Source organism: Hippopotamus amphibius, chromosome 3 (assembly GCF_030028045.1).
Source record: "Hippopotamus amphibius kiboko isolate mHipAmp2 chromosome 3, mHipAmp2.hap2, whole genome shotgun sequence".
Taxonomy (NCBI): Eukaryota; Metazoa; Chordata; class Mammalia; order Artiodactyla; family Hippopotamidae; genus Hippopotamus; species Hippopotamus amphibius.
Window position 1 is genome coordinate 114,844,767 of NC_080188.1, and position 22,040 is coordinate 114,866,806.

General features: G+C 47.1%; 1 protein-coding gene and 1 long non-coding RNA gene across 5 annotated transcripts in view; one reads left to right on the top strand and one right to left on the bottom strand.

Moving 5' to 3' along the window:
- Positions 1–1,257: 1,257 nt before the first annotated feature.
- On the bottom strand, positions 1,258–7,369 carry LOC130848046 (uncharacterized). Its single transcript, XR_009052515.1, has 3 exons — positions 7,148–7,369; positions 6,494–6,614; positions 1,258–3,263 (listed from the first exon to the last, which is right to left on the bottom strand). It is a non-coding gene; the product is annotated as an uncharacterized LOC130848046 (long non-coding RNA).
- The window catches only part of STX3 (syntaxin 3), a 46,752-nt gene continuing 31,669 nt past the window's right edge, over positions 6,958–22,040 (top strand). For all 4 annotated transcript variants that reach the window (XR_009052514.1, XM_057725846.1, XM_057725848.1 and 1 more), the window contains exon 1: positions 6,958–7,203. Coding sequence is in view for 3 of the 4 variants with exons in the window: in XM_057725846.1 (XP_057581829.1) it covers positions 7,174–7,203 (30 nt within the window). In the remaining variant the exon portion in view is untranslated. The remainder of the gene's footprint in view (positions 7,204–22,040) is intronic.

Here is a 22,040-nt window from a genome sequence, read left to right on the forward strand (position 1 = left end):
TCTCCAAGGGAAAAAAACCCCAAACTGTAAAAGGACAATAAAAGATGCACCATAGTTATTCAAACATCCACATGGAGAAATACAGTAGATAGCTTATTTTTTTAATTAGCAAAAGTTTAAAGACATAAGTATTCAATTGTCTTCCACCTAAGATTTCCCTATGTTTATCGTGTTATTCTTGACAGGTGTTCCAGAGGTGTTGTAAGAAACAAACATGTCTTCTGCAGCTCAGAGGTAACAGCAGGCTTCCCTGCACAGGGCTTCCTCACTGAGTCTTCCCACTTACCTTACCAGAGGAGAACTATGGGCTTAAGAGCTCCAGGGATTGAGGAGTTTGTATAAACATAAAAACGAATATGGTGCATATTGTTTACATCGTTAAATCACAGTCACAGGTAAGTGGTATAGCAAGATTTGTGTTAGGAAAACATCTAAACAACATGCATAAAACGTCTTTATAAATAAAACACATTTTAAAATTAATTTTATTGGAGTATGGTTGCTTTCCAATGTTGTATTAGCCTCCACTGCACAACAAAACGAATCAGCCATACACATACAGATACCCCCTCCCTTTTGGACTTCCCTCCCATTTAGGTCACCACAGTGCATTAGGTAGAGTTCCCTGTGCTATACAGTATGTTCCCATCAGTTGTCTATTTTATACATAGTATCAATAATGTATATGTGTCAATTCCAGTCTCCCAATTCCTCTTGCCCCTTTCCCCCTTGGTATCCATACATTTGTTCTCTATGTCTGTGTGTCTATTTCTACTTTGCAAATAAGATGGTCTCTAGCATTTTTCTAGATTCCACATATTTGTATTATTATACGATATTTGCTTTTCTCTTTCTGACTTGCTTCACCCTGTATGACACTCTCAGGGTCCATCCACATCTCTACAAATGACCCAGTTTCATTCCTTTTTATGGCTGAGTAATATTCCATTGCATATATGTACCACATCTTCTTTATCCATTCATCTGTTGATGGACATTTAGGTTGCTTCCCTGTCCTGCCTATTGTAAATAGTGCTGCTACGAACACTGGGGTGCATGTGTTTTTTTTGATTTATGGTTTTCTCTGGGTATATGCCCAGGAGTGGGATTGCTGGGCCATATGGTAGTTCTATTTTTAGTCTTTTAAGGAACCTCCATACTGTTTTCCATAGCAGCTGTACCAACTTACATTCCCACCAACAGTGTCTGAAAAACACATTATTTTTTAGAAATTTATTTTATTGAAATATAGTTGATTCACAGTGTGGTGTTAATTTCTGCTGTACAGCAAAGTGATTCAGTTATACATATATATATATATATTCTTTTTCATATTCTTTTCCGTAATGGTTTATTACAGGACACTGAATATAGTTCCCTGTGCTATACGGCAGGACCTTGTTGTTTATCCATCCTACATAAAATAGTTTGCATCTGGTAATCCCAAACTTCCAGTCCATCTCTTCCCCATCCTCTCCCCCGCCCCCCACCCCTGGCAACCACAAGTCTGTTCTCTATGTCTTTAAAATACATTATTTTAAACACACAGTTCAGTGACACAGGGAGTTGCAATTGCATTTAGTTTTTTTTTTTTTTAATAAATAAATAAATTTATTTATTGGCTGCATTGGGTCTTTGTTGCTGCACGCGGGCTTTCTTTAGCTGTGGCGAGTGCGGGCTATCCTTTGTTGTGGTGCAGTGGCTTCTCTTGTTACAGAGCACGGGCTCTAGGCACATAGACTTAAGTAGTTGTGGCACTTGGACTTAGTAGTTGTGGCTCTCAAGCTCTAGAGAGCAGGCTCAGTAGCTGTGGTACACCGGCTTAGTTGCTCCATGGCATGTAGGATCTTCCCGGACCACGGATCAAACCTGTGTCTCCTGCATTGGCAGGAAGATTCTTAACCACTGTGCCACCAGGGAAGTCCACATTTAGTTTTAAGATCCAAGAAGGATGTTCCTTCCTCTTTAGGGAGAGGAGAGGAGAATCCCTGGGGATTGTGTGTGTGTGTGTGTGTGTGTGTGTGTGTGTGTGTGTGTTAGTAGTCAACTATTCTTTGATTTATCCTCCAAATAATTGCAGTGCACCTACTCACGGTACCCTTGGAAGATGAATAAATATAATACCTGCTCGTTGCTCTCAACAGGTATGTAAGCAACTAGTTATAAGACAACCCAGGGTTTGTTTTCAAAATAGATCTGAACAAGTATTGTTGGGGGCAGGAGGACAGAGGGCCAAGAAGACCACCTGAGTGAACTGGAGAAGGCCTGTCTTGAGGAGGAGTAGGGATTTGTCAGACATGAAGTGGAAAAAGGACAAATCAGGCAGAGATAGGTGGGAAATTCTGGGCACATTAGATGCAGAGAAGAGGTGAGTGTTTGATGAGGCTGAAGGTGGGGCTGTGTGTGTCAGGGAGTAACAGTACATGGGGCTGGGGCCAGGCTGGGGAAGGGCTTGAATGCCATTCTAAGAAGGGCCTGGCCTCCCTACTCTTGTAATAAGGAGCCACTGATGACTTTTAATCAGAAGAAAGACATAATGGAACCATATTACAAGAAGATTCATTTAATGTTTAGTGAACACTAACCGAGCACCTACTATGTTTTGGGGCTGATGCTTGGGTCTGGGTTCACATCAGTGAAGAGAAGAGACAAGACTGCTGACCTCACAGAGTTCATGGAAGGTGCAGGAGGCAGATCAGGTAATTGCATAGCGTGGTAGGGCTGTGATGTGGTCCAGGGTGTCATGGAAGCGTGTTTGAGGGACACTTAATCCTAGAATGGGTCAGAGTTGTCCAGATACAGGGGAGAAGAGAGCTCTAAGGAGGTGAAATAGCATAACTTTGGCATTAATTTGGGATTTGAACTGTATTCTTGGCAGCCACTGAGATGGCTCCTGGTCTTCATTCCCTGATGTAATCCCCTCCCCTTGAGTGTGGGCTGAACCTAGTGATTCGCTTTTAGTCAATACAATGTGGCAAAAGTGATGTCACAGCTGAGATTAGGTTACAAAAACACTTTGGTTTCTCTCTCTCCTCTCACCTGCTTGGTCTGATGGAATTCAGCTGCCATGTTGTGAGCTGCCCTATGAAGAGGCCCAAGGGGTGAGGAACAGTCCTTGAGGGTCTGAATGCTGCCGGCAATCACATGACGACTTTGGAAACAGATCCTTCCCCAGTCAAGCCGTGAGATGAGATGTAGCCCGCAGTTCATACCTTAAGTGCAGTCTTGAGGCAGAGGCACTCAGCTAAACTGCACCTGGATTCCTGAATCACAGAAATCACAGAAGAATGTTGTTTCAAGCTGTTTTAGGGCAATTTGTTACACGGCAATAGATAACTAATACAAACTGTAAGGGGGTGAAAATTACAAGTCAGGACGTTTATTCCCCATCCTCCCTGCAGAGGGGAAGAATTGCTGTGGGGGAAGAGAAAGGACCTTCCCCTTCAATACTCTAGCTCCCTTATCTCTTTCTACTGAACACCACACCCTGGACACACTGCCTCCAGGTACAACAGCCAGAAGGTGGTCTCACCTGTTCCACAGAAGTGCCCTGAGGATGATGATGGGGTAAGGCTCGGTCCTTTACTCCAACGGGAAAGAAAGACGCTTAGAGGAAAGAAGAGAGGGGGAAGCGGAGGCCCCAAACCTCAGAATCCTCTTTTTGGTTTGTTTGTAAAGGTGAAATTAAGTGTTGGCTGATTTATCAATAGCCAAAATGCAAATACTGGATTTAATCTTGCTATTTTTGTTTAGTGGAGAAACATCTATACACTAGACGTGGTGTGAAACCAAGTACCACAGTAGAGCAGAAAAATAAAAATACACCAGAGAGAAGGGGCTGCTACTACTCCTGGAACCTTGAGTCACTGTCCATCTACATGAGACCCTACAATCCACTTCAGCTTAATGTCCGGGTCTTCCTCAGCCGCCCATGAGCTTTCCTCATCCTGGTCCTTTGTCCCTCAGTAACTTGACATTCTTCAGTTTATTTTACACGACTAGCTGATGGAATCTAGACTTATGCCTGTCATGAAAGACCAAATATTAACAGAGAATGAACAAAATAGGGTTCATCCCTAATAGGAGTTAAAAAAAATAAAAGGCTTGAAGTCTGTGATAACTACCTTCAAATACAATGTCATAAGAAAAGAACTCTGTTGATGCTTCCCTTCCTGGGTTCCTGGACTCCAAGTGCAGTTAAGAGGGCTCTGTATGCTATTTTCAATGTGTAAAAATTTTAAGAAAAATCAAATGGTTATTTCTGTTATGGCCACATAGGTTAACCAAAAGGTCATTTTTTTTTTCTTCATGGAAACATTCTCTCATAGGAAACCAAATTTCTTTTTTGTGTCCTAGTTTTGTTGAGATATAATTGACATATTGTGTTAGTTTGAGGTCTGCAACGTAATGATTTTTAAAAAAATTTTATTGGAGTATAGTTGATTTATAATGTTGTGTTAGTTTCAGGTGTACAGCAAGGTGGTTCAGTTATACATATATATATCTATTATTTTTCAGATTCTTTTCCCATATAGATTATTACAGTATATTGAGTAGAGTTCCCTGTGCTATACAGCAGGTCTTTGTTGGTTATCTATTTTATATATAGTAGTGTGTGTATGTTAATCCCAAGCTCCTAATTTGTCCCTGCCTACCACATTTCCCCTTTGGTAACAGTAAATTTTTTGAAATCTGTCAGTCTGTTTCTGTTTTGTAAATAAATTCATTTGTATCAAATGATTTGATATATGTATATTCTGCAAAATGATGTCCATATCTCCATCACCTCACATAGTTACAAGTTTGTTTTTGTTATGATGAGAACTTTAAAGATCTATCTTCTTAGCAACTCCAAATATACAATACAGTATTATTAACTAGTCACCATGCTGTACATCACATCCCTGGGACTTATGTATTTTATAACTGTAAGTCTGTACCTTTTGACCTCCTTCACCTGTTTTGCTCCTTGCCACCCCACCTCTGGCAATCACCTGTTCTCTGTATCCATGAGTTTGAAGAAATCAAATTTCTGATTACCTAGTAAATGTATTTTCTAAGGGATATGGAATCATTCAAAACAAGATATCCACAAATGAAAATAAAGAATGTATGATGTTCCTGACCTTGAAAAGTTTGAGACTCACTAGTTTTGATCAGCCTCCTTTTGGCACAGATGAGAAAAGAGATTGTGTGGTGTCAGGTGACAGCTGTTTTGTGGCAGAAACTGTGTCTAGAACTCAGTGCTCCTGGCTAGGTGTCAGCAGTTGTTCTGTGGCCCCATAGCTACTGTCCCTTCATGGAAAGCCCATCTTGTGAAGGACAGATTAAATTTCTTAAGTGCTTGGACAAAGGTAAGGAGCAAGAAGTAGTGGTGGAAGTTATAGGGAGGGAAAATTTTTGTTCTGTATAACAAAAAACTTTTAAACGACGGTTGGAACTGTTCAACCAGAGAAAATGCTTGGGAGTGTTTGAAAAAACCGTGAAAAAAATTACAGTACGTTCAGGCAAGAGGCTGAATGGCTATCCTTGATCATTTCCTTTGGTCCTTTTCAGACTTCTAATGCAGAGAGTTGTTCACGCATCTGTCTGCTCAGGAGACTCTCTTTGAAGCGCAGGAACTCAGCTCTCCTCAGTAACAAAAATTTAAGGAAAGGAGGTGGGATGCGGTTTCTGATTTGCTCACCTATCCATTTCTGACCACCATGGGGCGCAGAAGCCTTCCTTTTACCAAAGACGGGAAATTCACCCTGAGACCGCCTGGGGTAGAAGGAAGCGAACTGGACTAGAGCGAGGATCAGGACTGAGAACGGCAGGGTTCAAACAGTCCAACCGCTTACAGACCTTATCTTTATGGGAGGCGATGAGGTCAGCACGTAGCACGCACTAAGATCGCAGAAGAGGGCAGCGTTCTGTTAGAATTACGAAAATATTTACAGCCCTTTAATTTGGATGCATGGCGCAGATTCCTTCTCTGATTTGAGAATTGAGTCTTCGGACTGTCAGTCCCATTTATTGCGCTCCACTCCACATCTGCTGGATATGTCATTTGTTCCCAAGAAGGAGGACAAATAGGGAAGAGGGAGGAGAGGGTGGAGGGGTGGGGGTGGGGAGGGGAGAAAGGGGGCGGGGCAGTGAGAACCCGCCCACCTTTTCAGGTACTACCCACCTAGGGGATCTCTACATCTGGTAGGAAATAACAGCTTAAGCTTTCCAATACAAACATCTTTCTCTTACAACTCTGCTCCACAGGTGACGAATCAGCCATTCCCGTTAACAGGCCTCACAGCAAACTGGGAAGTGGGTAATATCTCGGATTTATACCGAAACCGGAGTCCCCTAGAGAAACAATAACTTTCCAAAAGGCACGCACATTGTTGGTGGCAGGTGTTCTGACTTCATCATCGAACTGCTTACCTTTCTCTTAAGGATCCTCATTGCCAGCATCATAAAACCCATATTCTTCGTCCCAGCCTGCCCCACCCCGCCTCACTTCCAGTTATTTCCACGAGGAACACACTCTTTCAGCTCCAACACGCAGTCCCCGGGACCGTGCGCATTCCTTTACGTGGAATGCCCTTCTTCAAGGCAGAACTAGTTGATCTCTCTCCCACCTATTATAGCACAAATCACAGTGTCTTAGAGCTCCTCGTTTACGGGATGTTGGCCCCCCCCAGCAATGAATGAGTCTGCTTGAGGGCTGGATCCTAGCACAGAGCCCGGCACAGAAAGAGAATGGCTGTCTAGTGGAAAGGCTGGAATTGAGGTCAGACAGACCCGCTCGCGGCGGGATCGCCCAGTGCTGGTCCCTCGGGGGACGTGGACCTAGGAGAGGTGGAGGGAGAGGCGCAGAGGCGGGCCGGGCGGCGGCAGGGCACGGGCCCTTTAAGGAGGAGCGCAGGGCCCAGCCCAGGTAAGGGGCGGGTCCGCCGGGCGGATCAGCGCTGCGCGCCGGCGCCCGCCTGCCAGCCGGATTTGGAGCGCGCGGCGCCGGCGGGGCCGGAGGGGGCGGCGCGGCGGAGACTCCCGTGGCCTCGGACGCTCCTCCTCGCCCGTGGCCGCCGCCGGCCTCCGCCTGCGTCTCCTGCTCCGTCGCCCCGGCCGGGCCCGGCCGCCACTTCCGGCCGCTCACCTGGGAAGAGCTCACCTGCCTCCGGGCGCCTGGGCACCAGGATGAAGGACCGGCTGGAGCAGCTGAAGGCCGTGAGTCCCGCCTCTCCCGAGAACCAGGCGGGCCGGGGGCTGCCGGGGTGGAGCTGCGCGGGAGAGGGGCTTCCCTCGCTCCCCCCAAATCGAGGCTAGGCGGGGGGAGTGAGCGGCGGGCGCAAGACCTGTCCTCCCCAAGCCCCAGACGCACGCACCCCTCCTCTCTGGGGTCATGTGCCGGGTGATTCATCGCTAGGCTGCAATTTCCCGGGATGCCTCTAGCCTCCTCCCATCCCCACTCCCCAAGCTGGACAGCATCAGTCCAGAGCTGGGATCCGCGGGGGGCGGGGGCTGCTTGGGTCCAGCGGGGCTCTCTGTGAGGTCAAGGGTCACTCACCACCTGCCCGCCGCTGCCTGGCACTATGCCCAGGACCTGCCTCCTCCCGTGCTCTTCCTAGTTTCTCTCCTGGGGGGCGCCGAGCCGGCTGCCCTGGTACCCGGAGAACAGCTCTAGTGGGTGACCTCCCAAGCTCTGAGCTGGTCACGTGCCCGGATGGGTCCAGTTCCTCACCATCCAGCTGTCTATAATTATTAATTCCACTCCCCCCTCACCTCAATCCTTGGGACAGCTGTGGTCAGGGCCAAGGATCTAGAAGGTAGATCGTTCCAGCTACAGTACTCTTTTGAGCCTGTCAAAGGGAGATTGATGATACCTTAGAGATTTGTTATGAGATCAAATGATATAATGGAGTTTAGTGCAGAGAAGTGGTAAAGCATGGGTTTTTAAGTCCAGTATTCATTGATTCATTGAACAAATAATTATTGAGTGCCTTCTGTGGGGCAGGCCCAGTGCTAAGCCCCATGGATTGGGTGACTCAGGCTCTGTCTTAATGGAATTTAAAATCTAGCCCTTGATACAGAGTAGTCCATCTCCTGGAGAGCTTGTCAGAAGCGCAGATGCTTAGGCCTCAGTCTGGACCAAGGGAATCAGAATCTGATTATTCATAAATCTCCCCAGGTGATGGAGAACACATTGAAGATTGGGGAACTGGGGACTGGAGAGAACTGGGGTTGCCTCCCGGCTCCACTGCTTACAAGCTATATCCCTTAACCTTGGAGCTGAAGTTTTGTCATCTGTAAAATGGGTAGTTGTGAGGACTAAACCCAAGAGAGCACGCAGAGCCCTTTATATGCTGCGTGGCACATATAGGACTATGCACTGGTAAATCTTATGTGAGTCACTGTAAAAGCTCTTCGGAAGAATAAAGCCTTGTACAACTGTGAGGGACTCCTGGGCTGTTGTCACAGTTGTTTTTCTTTCTCCTCCGTTGCCTTGGTTGGGACCTTCTTGACCTTCTCATCTGCTCTGGGTAGGAGGGCTGCGGAGGAGGCAGGAGTGATGGGGAAGTGACAGAGGCCAAGGGACAGTCACTGATGGTGGGAGTGAGCCTCCCAGCCTCCTACTTGCTCTTTGTCTTCTGAGCCTTATAACATCCCGTTTACTGACAGGGCAGAATTGATTGCCTCTGTTTTTAAAGATGAGGAAACTAGAGCTCAGCCTGGGAAGGAGGGATGCCCCAGGTCACAGAGCTGGTGAGGGCACAACCAGGGGAGGAACCCAGGCTGCTGACCCCTCTTATTCTGGAGCGCGCTGGCTGGGGAGGCAGAAGGCAACGAGAAGTGTGGTTTTGAAGATCTTCCTGTAGTGCACACAGCCAGCAATCCCAGAACAATGCAGGACTGGAGAGCCGGCAGAGGCGGCGGGCGCCCTTCCTTAAGTTAGGAAGTCCATTCTGTTTCCAGCTTGCGGGGTCTTAGTTCCCTGACCAGTGAAGCCATGGAGTCCTAATCACTCGACTGCCAGGGAATTCCCTCTCGTGGCCCTTTCAACAGCCATTGTCAACAAATAGCAAAGAGCCTTAACTGAGCTTTAAGTTCCAAATATAAATTCAGCTTGCCGGGGAACCCAAGCAAGTCCCTTTGCTTCTCTGAGCCTCTCTGTTACCTTCTGTAAAATGGAGCTAATGCTGTGTTTCTCCCTTTCCCTCTTGGGGATGTGGTGGAAGTGAGATTGTAGACGGTGCTATAATGATGGGAGTGCTGTTCTGACATCACAGGTGCTGTTCCAGCCTTGTGGAGCAGGAACATGGGTAGTGACACTGTGCAAAGAGGACCTGGCTGCGGGTTCAAAGGATTCTAATTGTGGTTTTGCCACTTTCGGACTGTGTTTCTTGGTGTCACTTTACATCTCTGCTCTTCCAATCCTCCTTTGTAAAACTGGGAGGTTGGTTGATTTCAGAAGCCCCTTGCAACAATACTAACGTTTTCATTGAAGACTGCTGTTAAGGTTTTGATGGATTTTGGCTTCTGGTCCACCTCCCCTCACCAGCCCCTCCTTCTCCTAGGAGAGACACCCCTCCTCCCCCCCCCCCCCCCGGCCCCCCACACACAGAGCAACAAGATAGCTATCTTCTCTCTCTGATTCCTTCTATCATCGTTCGCTAACCTGCAGGAAACCAATTTTGCCCTGAGTAGCTGGTGCAATCTCTGTCTGTGGGGCTCTTTCTAAACCCTGGGGGAGGCGAGGCGTTAACTGCCCCCAGATAGCTGGAGAGTCATCCTGTGCAGGGGATCAACTCTGCTCCGTGTAGCTAGAAGGAGAAGATGTGAAGACGTGAGGCTGAGGGGTAGACATGAGAACTCTGCAGAAAGCATTTTTGGTAGAGCTGCCTAAGGATGGGCTAGGCTGGCGGACTATGGGAGGGAGACAAGAAGCTTGTGGGATGTTGAGTATTGTAGGAATCTGAGCATTCTTGGAGGCAGGGGAAAAAAATGAGGAGATTTAACACCTCCATCAACCCTGAGGATGTATGTTTCTAAAGATGCTTCATTGTGATCGTGTCCCAAGCACTGGGAGGTCCGGATTCCACGGGACTGAGGTCTCAGGGTTGCGCCTGTAAAGTGGATCACCGTACCCTCCCCACAGGGTCACTGCGGGTAAAACGAGAAAATGTGTGGTAATCACCCACCACAGTAAATTGGAGTTCCCCAGACTTGATCTGCTGGGAGCAGCATCCACACTGAAGGACACACCTTCCTGAGGCTACGGACGGTCACAAGCCCCTGACTCATCTTCTCTCTTGCATGGCTCCTCCTGCCTGGCCGTCCCAGCAGCCTGCCCTTTCAGTGATGACAGACAGGCTTGCCAGGAATGTGTGGTGCCTACACCCAGCCTGTCTCACAAGGTGGTTCCTCTCGATTTCTCACCAGCTGAACTTTGGATCCGCTGAGTCCAGACACTTCCCATCCAGGAGCCCTCTTTTCCTTCAGCAAATGTTTACTGAGCACCTACTATGTCCTAAGTCCTCTGATAGGTGCTGGGGTGGGGGAGGTGGTAATGAGGATGAACACGTATTCCTAGGCCTTAGGGAGGTCACAGTCAGCTAGGGAGACACACAAGAAACAGACATGAGGTCCCCCCCATAGGACACAAGCAACTTCAGGAAGACCCTGTTGGCCGGCCCTTGGGGATAGGGCATTAGAGCCTGGGTGCTCTTCCCAGAAGAGGTGATGCTCCTGCTTAAGTCCTTGTTAAGACTGAAATCTAACCTCTCCAGAGGCATGGAGAGTCTCCTTAGAAGAAAGACAAGGATCCTGAACTTTCTCACCCACTCTCCCATTGGCGAGTGCTTCGCATAGATACCGCGATCTGTGCTTTTTGACCTCTGCGAGCCTAGCATCCTGCGAGGCATCCTGTTGGGCGGTTATTTTTATTTTTTATTTTTTCTGGCCACGCTGCATGGCTTGTAGGATCTTAGTTCCCCGAGCAGAGATCAAACCTGGGCCACGGCAGTGAGAGCACCGAGTCCTAACCACTGGATCGCCAGGGAATTTTAGGCAGAGTTCTTATACAAAGTCCTGGTCTGAAAGAATATGTGGTCATATAGGGAAAACAAAGGGGTATATTCCATGAAAAGAGAACCCTCACATCAAAGGTAGATACTACTCATAGAGAAGCAGTGATGTATGGAATGGAGGTCAAGGACTTTGGATCCCGTGGAGACTGATCTACAGAGAACTGGAAACATCTGGGGTTTGCCGGCCTCTCCACAGCCAGCACCAATATGAAATCAGCTACTTGAGGTGCTAAAGACCAGACTGACTTTTTTCACTTTTTCTGTTCTGTCTTGTGTTTTGCTGCATCCTAAAGGGCTTGTTCTTGGCCTCCTTCCCCATTCGACGTTCCCCCATTTGAGTTCCTCAGGATCCCAGTTATAGTATAACTATCAGAAATATGGAGCTGTACTTTCCCCTTTAAAGCTTAATTTGTTCCTTGACTATTTAATGACCCCTACTGTGTGCCCGTGCTTTGGATCACAGCCAGGTCCTAACCCTCTGCCTCCAGGCTCTCTTCATTGAGATTCCACCCTTTGGTGATAAGATTTCTAACTGATCGGTGGTTCCCTCCTCACCTCCTCTCTCTCCCTGGCAGGATTCATCCCTTGGGAGAGCTGTTCTGCATTGAGCAGATGGAGGCAGAGCTGAGATGAGAGTGATGGGGATTGAGTAGGGATTACAGAGGCCAGAGGCCAGAAAGAAAATGCTTGGCAGAGAGAAGGGGATTAGTTTTATTTTTATTCCTGTGGGTGTGGGGGAGGCGGGGATGGGGGTGGGGCCTGGCAGGAGCCTAGGGAGAAATGATTGTTTATGCCTTCTCTCCCTTCAGGGCTCCCTTCCCCTTGTGTCAGACTTCCTGCCCATCTTCCAAAACTCAGTCTTTACAGGTCACGCTCGCTAAGTGCAGTCTAGAATATGCCCCCTCCATGCTAGCAGCCGGCATGGGCTGCATGTTGCTTTGTAGTGAAACATGGATACTTTTCTTCTAAGTCAGTGGAGTTTTTTCTTACCATGGAGTGAGCTTGAAACCACCTTCCATCTGTTTTTTATGAGTTGGATTCTTGTCTCCTAGGACCCTCTTGTCTCCTAGGACCTGTTGTGTTTAAGGTGGATGGTTCTGTTACTGTATCAACTACAGTAACAATGATCATTTATTGAGCTGCTACTTATTGGTGGAAAGGACTTGTGTTCGATACCTTACATACCTTGTGTCTAATCCTCTAAACCCTGCAAGGCAAGGTGGCTTTGTTATATATTATTCCCATTTTACAAGTAAGGGAATCGAGGCTCAGGTTGGATTGAGATTCTCCAGCTGGGAAGTGGTGAGATCAAGAATTAAACGTGTTCGTCTTGCTTATTTATGTCACTCTACACTGTATTTGATCATCTCCCCAGTTACACTGTATGCCCCTTGATGTGGTGGCACATGGGACGTTCTTCTGGGTTCCAGGGCCAGCACTCTGCTTGATAGTTCTCTAGTAAACACTTGTTCACTGACTGATCAACAACACCTTGGCCCTTACACACCCCTTATTCGTCACTAGGACTTACTCTTCCTGCTCCATCCCCTCTGGGTTGGTGAAACTTTACCTGCTGGAAGTGCAGCATTTACTCAGGGAACCCATAAATTTGCTAATGAAGCCAGAGGTCACCGGTTCTGTCCTCCAGGGCCGGGATGGATGAGTTGTTTACAAGGCTTCTGGCTGTACTGCAACCCAACAGCTCATGGAGGTTGGCCCCTTTCAGAAAGAACTTGAAGAAGATGTGGATACCACGGTGAAAATCTAGCTACCTCGATCTTCCCCTGGAAAATCTTACACATCCTGTAAGGCTCAGTTCTAATGTCATCGCTGTAGGGAAACTTCCAGATCCAAGCTAACAGCATTCACCAGGCTTTCCCTGGGCTTCCACAAACTCTTTATTTTTGTTGATATGTATAAGTAGCCACATAATGTTATGATTTCAGGAATTGTCCGCCTGTTAAGTCCTCCTCTTTGAGAGCCCAGACCACACATGCCTCTTTCCCCCTGTATTTTCACTTCCCAGCCCACAGCCCGGAAAGCTGTAAACCTTGCTGTCCAGTGGATGAATGGGGATATTCTACAAACGAACTTGCCGGGAGATTCTGTCGTCCCGAGGGGCCTTATTTCCAGCCTTTTATATTAGGCCCCTTTGCAACTTCCTCCCCTCACCACTGTCTCAGCTGTTAGGTCTGCCTATTTTCTGGCATTGAGCCATTTCCATGGCAACGTTCCCCTGTCTCTGTCTGGAGACGTGAGCGAGGTTCGACCCCCACCTAAAGAGATTAGTGGAGCGCATGCTGTCTGGGTATATTTAGCTGCCTGGTCAGGGCAACATGGTATGGCAGCAGGATTGCTTTTTTTAAGACAAAAATGTTTTATTCTAGACTAATTTTAGATTTACAGAAAGGTTACAAAGATAGTACAGCGAGTTCCTGTCTACTCGGTTTCCTCTCTTCACATCTTACATGATGATGGTACATTTGTGGAAACTGGTGGTACATTTGTGGAAACTGAGACACTGACCTTGGTACATTGCTATTCATTAAACCCCAGGCCGTATTTGGATTCCACTTGTTTTCCCATGGATGTGCCTTTCTCTGAGCTAGGATCCCACCCAGGATAATACACTGCATTGAGTTGTCATGTTTCTTCAGTGTCCTCCGAGCTGTGAGCTTCTCAGTCTTTCCTTGTTTTTCACGACCTCTTTGGTACAGCGTGTGTGTTTCCGGGGGGCCAGGGCTGCATGCTACGGCTGGGGGTGGGAGGGTTTGCTCTTAAGAGGCATCACCCTGTGGTGGTGGAAAACCAAAGTCTGTAGCCGGCTGCCCGGCTCTCCTCACTGTCTGCGTGGTCTTGGGGAGGTTGCTTGCATCTTTATCCTTTCGTTTTCTCAGCTGTAAGGTGTGGAGGGTCCCCAGAAGATTCTTGCAGAGATTAAATGCCTTGGTAAATATTGTGTTGGCCAAAAAGTTCATTCAGGTTTTTCTGTAACATGGAAAAACCAGAATGAACTTTTTGACCAACCCAATATAAGTCACGTCTTAGCATCCTCATCACAGGTGAGGTGCTCAGTAACTGTTAGGTATTATAACCATTAGTGAAGTGTTCTGGGAGGATCGTGAGGGGGAGGGGGCTCGTGGGACAGAGGCTGAAAAGTTGAGGAGGAGGCTGAGGACGGACTAGAGAAGACCTTACGAGTTCCTTCCTCCTTTCTGTATCCTTGGCAACTGGATGCTGTGGGGTGTTAAGGGGTGCTGAGGGGTTGGGAGGAGAGGGGAGGAAGTCAGGGAAGCGTGGAGAAGGCTAGGATAGGGGAGGAAGAAGCAGAGGGTGATCTTTGAATCTCCTTGAATACTCCTGGGGTGAGAGAGGAAGCAGAAAAAGGTGTGGTCTTCTCACCCCAAATGGCCTTCCTCTAGGTATCCTTGGGGTAAATCTGTGCAACTTTCAAAATTTCCCCGAGGAGTCACCTTTGCATCCATTCTCTAATAGCTCCCTCTTCCCAGGGCTCTGCCTTGAATTCAAGTGAGGTTGGGCGCCCCGTCTTCTCCTGGATACACAACTCCTTGTACTAAGTGCTGCTGTCATCACTCACCACATGGCGTTGTAATGACCGACCCATGTGCCCCTCTGCCTCCCATCTGAGCCCACGAGGTCCCGGAGAGCAGGGGGTGCTGAGTTTGATCTGTGTCTCTCCAGCGTCTGTACTATGGCTCGGGAAATGGTAGATGTTCAGTAAAGACTGTTGGCTGAGTGAATGTACAGAGGGATCTGGTACTCCAGATAGTGAGGAGAATGTTGTGAGCGGGGCGGTTGGTTATGAGATCCCCAAGATCCTTCTTTAAAATAGTCCACTGTGAACAATGGATTGGACCAAGCAGGGTTCCAGCCCTGGCTTCGTTCCTCATTAGCCCCTTATTAGCTGTGTGATTCGGGGTGAATTAACCTTCCTAACCACAGATTGCCCATCAGTATAGATAACGTCTGTCCACAGGCTGTTTTTGTTTTGTTTCTCTTCCTTCCTCTTGTTAGATGAACTTCCATCCCTGAGAAACAAAAGCAGAGGAATTAACATGGCATGTAGGGATGAAACTTCGATGATTTTTGTGTCCAACAGATGGAATGCAGGATGGTTTCAAGCACGCATAGAAGATTAAAAAATACTGACCGTGTATTAAGACATAAATAAAACATCCAATTCCACACAATGTTAAGTCACATAGGCCATGCTCCCAGATGATGATATCATAAGGTTAGACAGTAACAGTACCATAATAGTCCTCCCTAGGTTTACCTGCTTTGGAAATGTAAAACTACCCTTCTAAATAACTCTTGAGTTCTAAAGAAACCAAAATGGAAATGACAAACTATTTAAAAATGAACGATAGAGTGCAAAGATCAAATTTGTGAGAATGTGGCAGAAACAAAATTTCGAGAGAGCTTTATTTCTTTACATGCATCTAGTTGAGAAATGACTTCATTCAAATAAATGAACTACTTCTCAGTCCATTCGAAGGGATCTGCTGTCACCTTCTGAGAACTGGCATTAGCGTTGCATCTTTAGCAGAAATTCTTTTTGGAGAAAACTGTCTGCATGGCACGGTCTTGGGAATTTAATATGTACCCAGCATTGCTCTAAACACTTCGCATGTATTCACTAATTTCATCCTCACAGCAGTTCTATGAGCAGATTATTCATCCTACAAATAAGGAAACTGAGTCTCAGAGAAGTTGTCCCTTGTTGAGGGTCACACAGCTAGTTAAGTGGCAGAGCTGGGTTTTCAACTCAGGCAGTTGGATGTATGTCCACATACCTGCACACTCATGGGATCACAGGTACTGCTGTCTTTCTCATTCATGCACCTATAATTAGAACAATTTAGTTGTACGGACATTGCAGCATCCCCTGGAATACGCGAGGGCACGTTTCTGAGCCAGCATGGGAAGGGCACCTTCAAATAGAGTAGAGAGGGTAAGAACTGGGGCCCTGGGCTCCCACAGACCTGCTTTTGAGTCCCAACGCTGCCACTTAATTAGCTGAATTACCTGGGACAAGTTACTTAATTAAGTAGTCGTCTCAGCTGTCAATGGGGAGAGTCATATTTGTCCCTCATAGGGTTGCCGTGAGAATGAAATAATACGTTTGTAACCACAAGAGTGCCTGCGACAAAATACACGTGTTGTCTGGTGGCGCCATTGTTACAGCGGAATGTGTGGAACGGGGTCGTCAGGGACTTTGGCTTTTGTCCAGTTGTCCAGTGACTCACTGGCCTTGGGCTAATCTGGTGATGTGTTTATTCCTCAGTGTCTGCATTTCCAAATGGGGCCAATTCTTGCCTCAGACTGTTCAGCCAGAACAGCATCTTGAAAGTAAAAGTGTGAGGCTCACCCAGGGTATTGGTATCGGTTGATTTCCTCTTGATGCATCCGGCAAGGGTGTTAGGGAAGAGGCAGTCGGTGGAAAGGGGAAGCGTTCCCTCTGGGAGGGTGTCGCTGGGAGAGACAACAGTGTAGGAGGGAGAAGGAGCATTGGAGAAGGTCCCTCTGACTTTTTTTTTAAGCTCTTTATTGGAATATAATTGCTTTACAATCTTGTACCAGCTTTTGAGGTGCACCAAAGTGAATCAGCTGTATTTATACATATATCCCCATATCCCCTCCCTCCCATGACTCCCTCCCACCCTCCCTGTCCTGGCCCTCTAATGCATCCCCCATCATCGAGTTGATCTCCCTTTGTTATACAGTAACTTCCCACTAGCTATCTCTTTTACAGTTGGTAGTGTATCTATGTCTATGCTACTTTCTCACTTCGTCCCAGCTTCCCCTTTGCTCCCTGCCCCCTCAACCCCGTGTCCTCCAGTCCATTCTCTGCATCCTTATTCTTGCCCTGTCACTGGGTTCATCAGTATCATTTTTTTAGACCTCTGACTCTGAAATGGGGAACAGAGAGCACTGAGTGCCTATTCAGAGCTGACACTCAAAATTTCTGGCTCTTTTTTAGTAGAGAAGAGAGACTGGAAAAACCAGATGTTGGGCCCAGGGTGCATGGGCACGTGTGTGTGTTTGGAATCCTTGGACGTGATGGTATTTGTCCTTGGGAATCCACAGCCCCTCATCCTGGAAGGAGGCTTGGTGGGGGCAGTAGGCAGCAGGGACAAGAAAAGTCACGTCCTTGTCTCTTTGAATTGGATTTATTGGGTGAAGATCTGGGTTTATAAAGAAGAGTCTCCCAAGCAAAGAGCTATTTACACGTGTGGAGGAGGAGGTGCCAGAATCTGTGCTCACCTGCTCGGAGGCCCGCCGGCCCCCCGCCGGCCACAGTCCTTTAATACCCCACCCAGGGAAGTCAGGACCAGATGCTCCTTCCTAGTCCAGACTGCTGGTCCCTTCCTTTCTGTTATTATTTCCTTCACCCCAACACTTTCCCGAGGGCTCCTGGGTCTCCTCTCTTGCCCGGGGACCCTCTTGTCTTCCTGGGGTCTGGCACCTGTGGCAGGGAGGGCATCAGAGAGCCAGTAAAAGGTGACCTCTTCATTTGGGATGCCCCCCACCCCCGCCTTTTTGTCTCTTTGTCCCTTCCTTCTGTTTTGCTGCCCTGATCTATAATGATACTGAAGGAATTGCTGATGGTTTAAATGTACATTGCAGCTGTGTTTTAATTTGGAAAGGAGTGAGGGGACTCCCTCTTCTTTTCCTTTTCTTTAGAAGGCATCCATTAATTTACTTTGGTCATTTTCCAGCTAGCTAAGCTTCCTTCTCCCTTCCTTCCTTCCTTCCTTCCTGTCTTTCTCTTTTTCTCTATTTCTATCTTTCTCTCTCCCTCTCCTCTTCCCTTCCTCCCCCTCCCTCCCTGTCTCCCTCCCTCCCTCCCTTCCTCCTTCCCTTCCTTTCCTCTCTTGGCAAGAGGGCTTGTTCTGAAAAGGAAATCCTATATTTAACCTCAGTGTAAAAAGCAGATGAAAGTGAAGCTGTGCAGATTGAAGAGGAGGTGCAGGCCCACCTGCTTGACTTCCCTCTCCCCGAACTCCCCAGGGAGTTTCTGAGGCACCCTGGAGGTCTCCTGGGGTTCCACAAAGCCACATGGGAAAGCTTAAGCTCCTTACTTGGTGAGAAAACCAAGGCTTAGTGGAGACAAGTGCTGCAGGGCTGGGCCGCTGTGAGCAGGGTGCAGTGAAATCAGTAAGGGCTTGGAAGACCAAAAGCTGAAGCATGAGCCCCTACTCTGCACATCAGTAGCTGAGAAACCGTGAATAAATGAGAACTTCTCTGCCCTGCAGGTTCTCAACGACAGAATTTAGGAAGGGTTCACGGACACAATATATGTGAGGCAGCCGGAGCATGGCAGCCACCTAGCCCCTCCTAGGGGCTATGCAGGTGGCAAATGTTTTTATTAAAGGAGCCGATGAAGAGAAACCCACAGTCAAACAGACTAAGGATGACAGAGAAGGCAGTTGAGAGAAAGGCAGTGAGGTTGAGTGAGAGGAATTGCAGGTTGAGTTGAGTCCTGGGCCCCAGAACTCTTTCCGTTCTGTCCAGAGAGGGGGGTCATAGCCCTGGCTGTCCTCACTGAGTTTTGGGGCACATGTGAGGGCTGGGGGATAGAGCCCAGATTCGAGCGTGGTGCTGCCTGAGTCATTGGTGGTATCTCCCATCTCCTGGCAGGAGAGGCAGCAGGAGGCTGGGCAAGAGGAAGTGGGTGGCAGGGCTTGTGGTTCTCACATACGTTTTTTACTACAGCTGATGTTGCAGCTACTGTAACGTTCCTGTTACCACATGCCTTGATGGTTTGATAAAGATGCCGAAGTTCTCTTCTCGGCTGCACTCAGTCATGTGGGCCGAAGATAAAGTGCATCATGTGCTTTCCTTGCCCTTGGGGTCCCTGAGGCCTCTTGGGCTGTAGGAGCATGGAGGTCAGAAGGGAAGGACCCTTGCCCTGGGTTCTGGTAGATCCCTTTCTGGAGAAGCCTGGTTCCAGTGTCATGTGACCCAGATAACCTGGGATGATGGGCTCTCTCTGGAATTTTCTGATCTGGACTAAACTTTGTTGCTTTTGTTGCTGTTGTTATTTTATATTTTTGGAAGCAGTATGGCATTCGGGGGAAAAAAACTGCGTGGGGAGATAGGAATCAGGAGACCTGGGTTCCATTCCTCGTTGTTCCAGAAACTCATTATTTGATCTTGGGCCTTGGTTTACTCACCTCGTAAGTGAGAGAATTTGATGATAGAATCTGTAGGGTTGCATTCAGCTCTAAAAGTCCTATATCTTTTTTTTTTTTTCTTTCCTGTTTAAGGGTACTTAGATCCAGATCAAAGCAATAGAGAAGATGACTTTGCTAGATCTTATGTATGTTTTTTTTCTTTTTTGCTTTATTATTATTATTTTTTAATTTCATTTCCTTTATTTTTTATTATAGATACATATTTTTAAAATTGAAGTATAGTTTATTTACAGTGTTGTGCCAATCTCTGATGCACAGCAAAAGTGACTCAGTTATACACATATATACATTCTTTTTTTTTTAATAAATTTATTTATTTATGTATTTATTTTATTGGCTGTGCTGGGTCTTTTTTGCTGTGCGTGGGCTTTCTTTTAGTTGCGGTGAGTGGGGGCTACTCTTTGTTGTGGTGTGTGGGCTCCTCATTGCCGTGGCTTCTCTTGTTGCAGAGCACGGGCTCTAGGCACGTGGGCTTCAGTAGTTGCAGCACATGGGCTCAATAGTTGTGGCTCATGGGCTCTAAAGCGCAGGCTCAATAGTTGTGGTGCATGGGCTTCGTTGCTCCGCAGCATGTGGGATCTTCCTGGAGCAGGGATCGAACCCATGTCCCCTGCATTGGCAGGCGGATTCTTAACCACTGTGCCACCTAGGAAGCCCCTATACATTCTTTTTTTATATTCTTTTCCATTATGGTTTGTCACAGGATATTGAGTATAGTCCCCTGTGCTCTACAGTAGGACCTTGTTGTTTATCCATTCAAAATGTAATCATTTGCATCGACCAACCCCAGACTCCCAGTCCATCCCTCTCCCTCCCCGCCTCTCCCTTGGCAACCACAAGTCTGTTCTCTATGTCTACGACTCTGTTTCTGTTTTGTAGATAGGTTCATCTGTGCCGTATTTTAGGTTCCACATTTCAGTGATATCATATGGTATTTGTCTTTCTCCTTCTGACTTCACTTACTATGATAATCTCTAGTTGCATCCTGTATGGTTGTTTTATTGAGATGTTACCATGTGCTATTCATAGGTACTTAAAACCATTATCTTATTTAACCCTCACAAAAGCCCCCGGTGGACACTTCTCTTCCTGTTTTGTAGGTAAGGAAATTGAGGCTCAGAGATGTTGAGCCAGTTATAGAAGGCTCAGTGACTAGCATGAGATGGAGCCAGTTATAGAACTGGTGGTCCTGATGCTGCAGAATTGACCTTGACTAAGCCTTTGTGGGAGCACTTCCTGTGGAGGAGAATGCATACTTTAAGACATCACGTCTTTACGACTAGGTGATGGAGAAACTGACACTTATTAGGCACTGCTGTGTGCCCTGTGTTGTGCTAGAATCTCTCCATTGTGTGAACTCTTCCTTGCCTCATAAAAGTCATAAGGTACATGGTGTTATTACCATTTACAGGTAAAAAACTCAGAGCAGTAGAGGATGAGACAGAGGTCTCACAGCCACTAATTGGTAATAACAGGTTTTGGACCTCAGTTGGGGGTGACCCAAGACTTCTTTTTTAACCAGTTCACATGTCCTCTCACTGGAGGTGGACCAGGCTGCCCTGCTAGAGCCTGCTCAAAGCCAAGAGGTGACTGTCTTGGACGTGGGGGAACCCTGTACAAATTCCAGGGGGTCTCAAAAGTGTGTGTCATGATTGAGGGCTAGGTGCCTGCCTCCCATGCTCCAGGACACAGGTGTTCCTAGCTTCCAGAGACATTTCTTAGTCCATCCCACGATGGCAGCCTCATCCCGCTTCCTTAGCACGTGTGCCTATTTGAAGAAAACTGAGTGGACGCACTTGTGTGTTTGTGTGTGTGAGTTATATGTGTGTATACAGATACCTGAAGCGTCTCCCCTCAGTGGGGGTCTCTACCAGTCCTCCAAAGAGTGGAAACTCAACAATTGCTTGTTAACTCACCTTCCTGGAGGAAGACCAGGTTCCTATTTTCTAGCGAGGATCTCAGGGGTCCTTCCTGGGAGATGGAGCTCTTTAGAGGCTGCTGAGAGGCCCAAAAAATTTTTTTTTAATTAATTAATTATTTTATTATTTATTTGGCTGCATTGGGTCTTAGTTGTGGCACATGGTATCTTCATTGCAGCATGTGGGATCTTTCTTTGCAGCCTGTGGGTTTCTCTCTAGTTGTGACATGTGAGCTCTAGAGCACAGGCTTAGTCATTGTGGTGCATGGGCTTAGTTGCCCCGAGACATGTGGGATCTTAGCTCCCCAACCAGGGATTGAACCTGTGTCCCCTGCATTGGAAGGCGGATTCTTAACCACTGGACCACAAGGGAAGTTCTGAAAGGCCCAAGTATTGATGATAGTTGATAAAAGGAGCATTTTGTCTCACAGTTCAGAAACTGCTGGGTGGATCCAGGCTGCTGGTCTCTGTGGCAGTTAGTTATTTATGCAACTAAAATTGATTGTTTCCATCACATATATAGCATATGGTAAGTGCTCAGTATACATGTGGAATAAATTAATTAATGACAAGTATAAGTAATTTTAATTCCAAGTGACAGAAGCCGGTTCTGGCTAAACAAATAAAAACAATAGGGACTTCCCTGGTGGCGCAGTGGCTGAGAATCTGCCTACCAATGCAGGGGACACGGATTCAATCCCTGGTCTGGGAAGATCCCACAGGCCGTGGAGCAACTAAGCCTGTGCGCCACAACTATTGAGGCTGTACTCTAGAGCTCGTGAACCACAACTACTGAAGCCCATGTGCCTAGAGCCCGTGTTCTGCCACAAGAGAAGC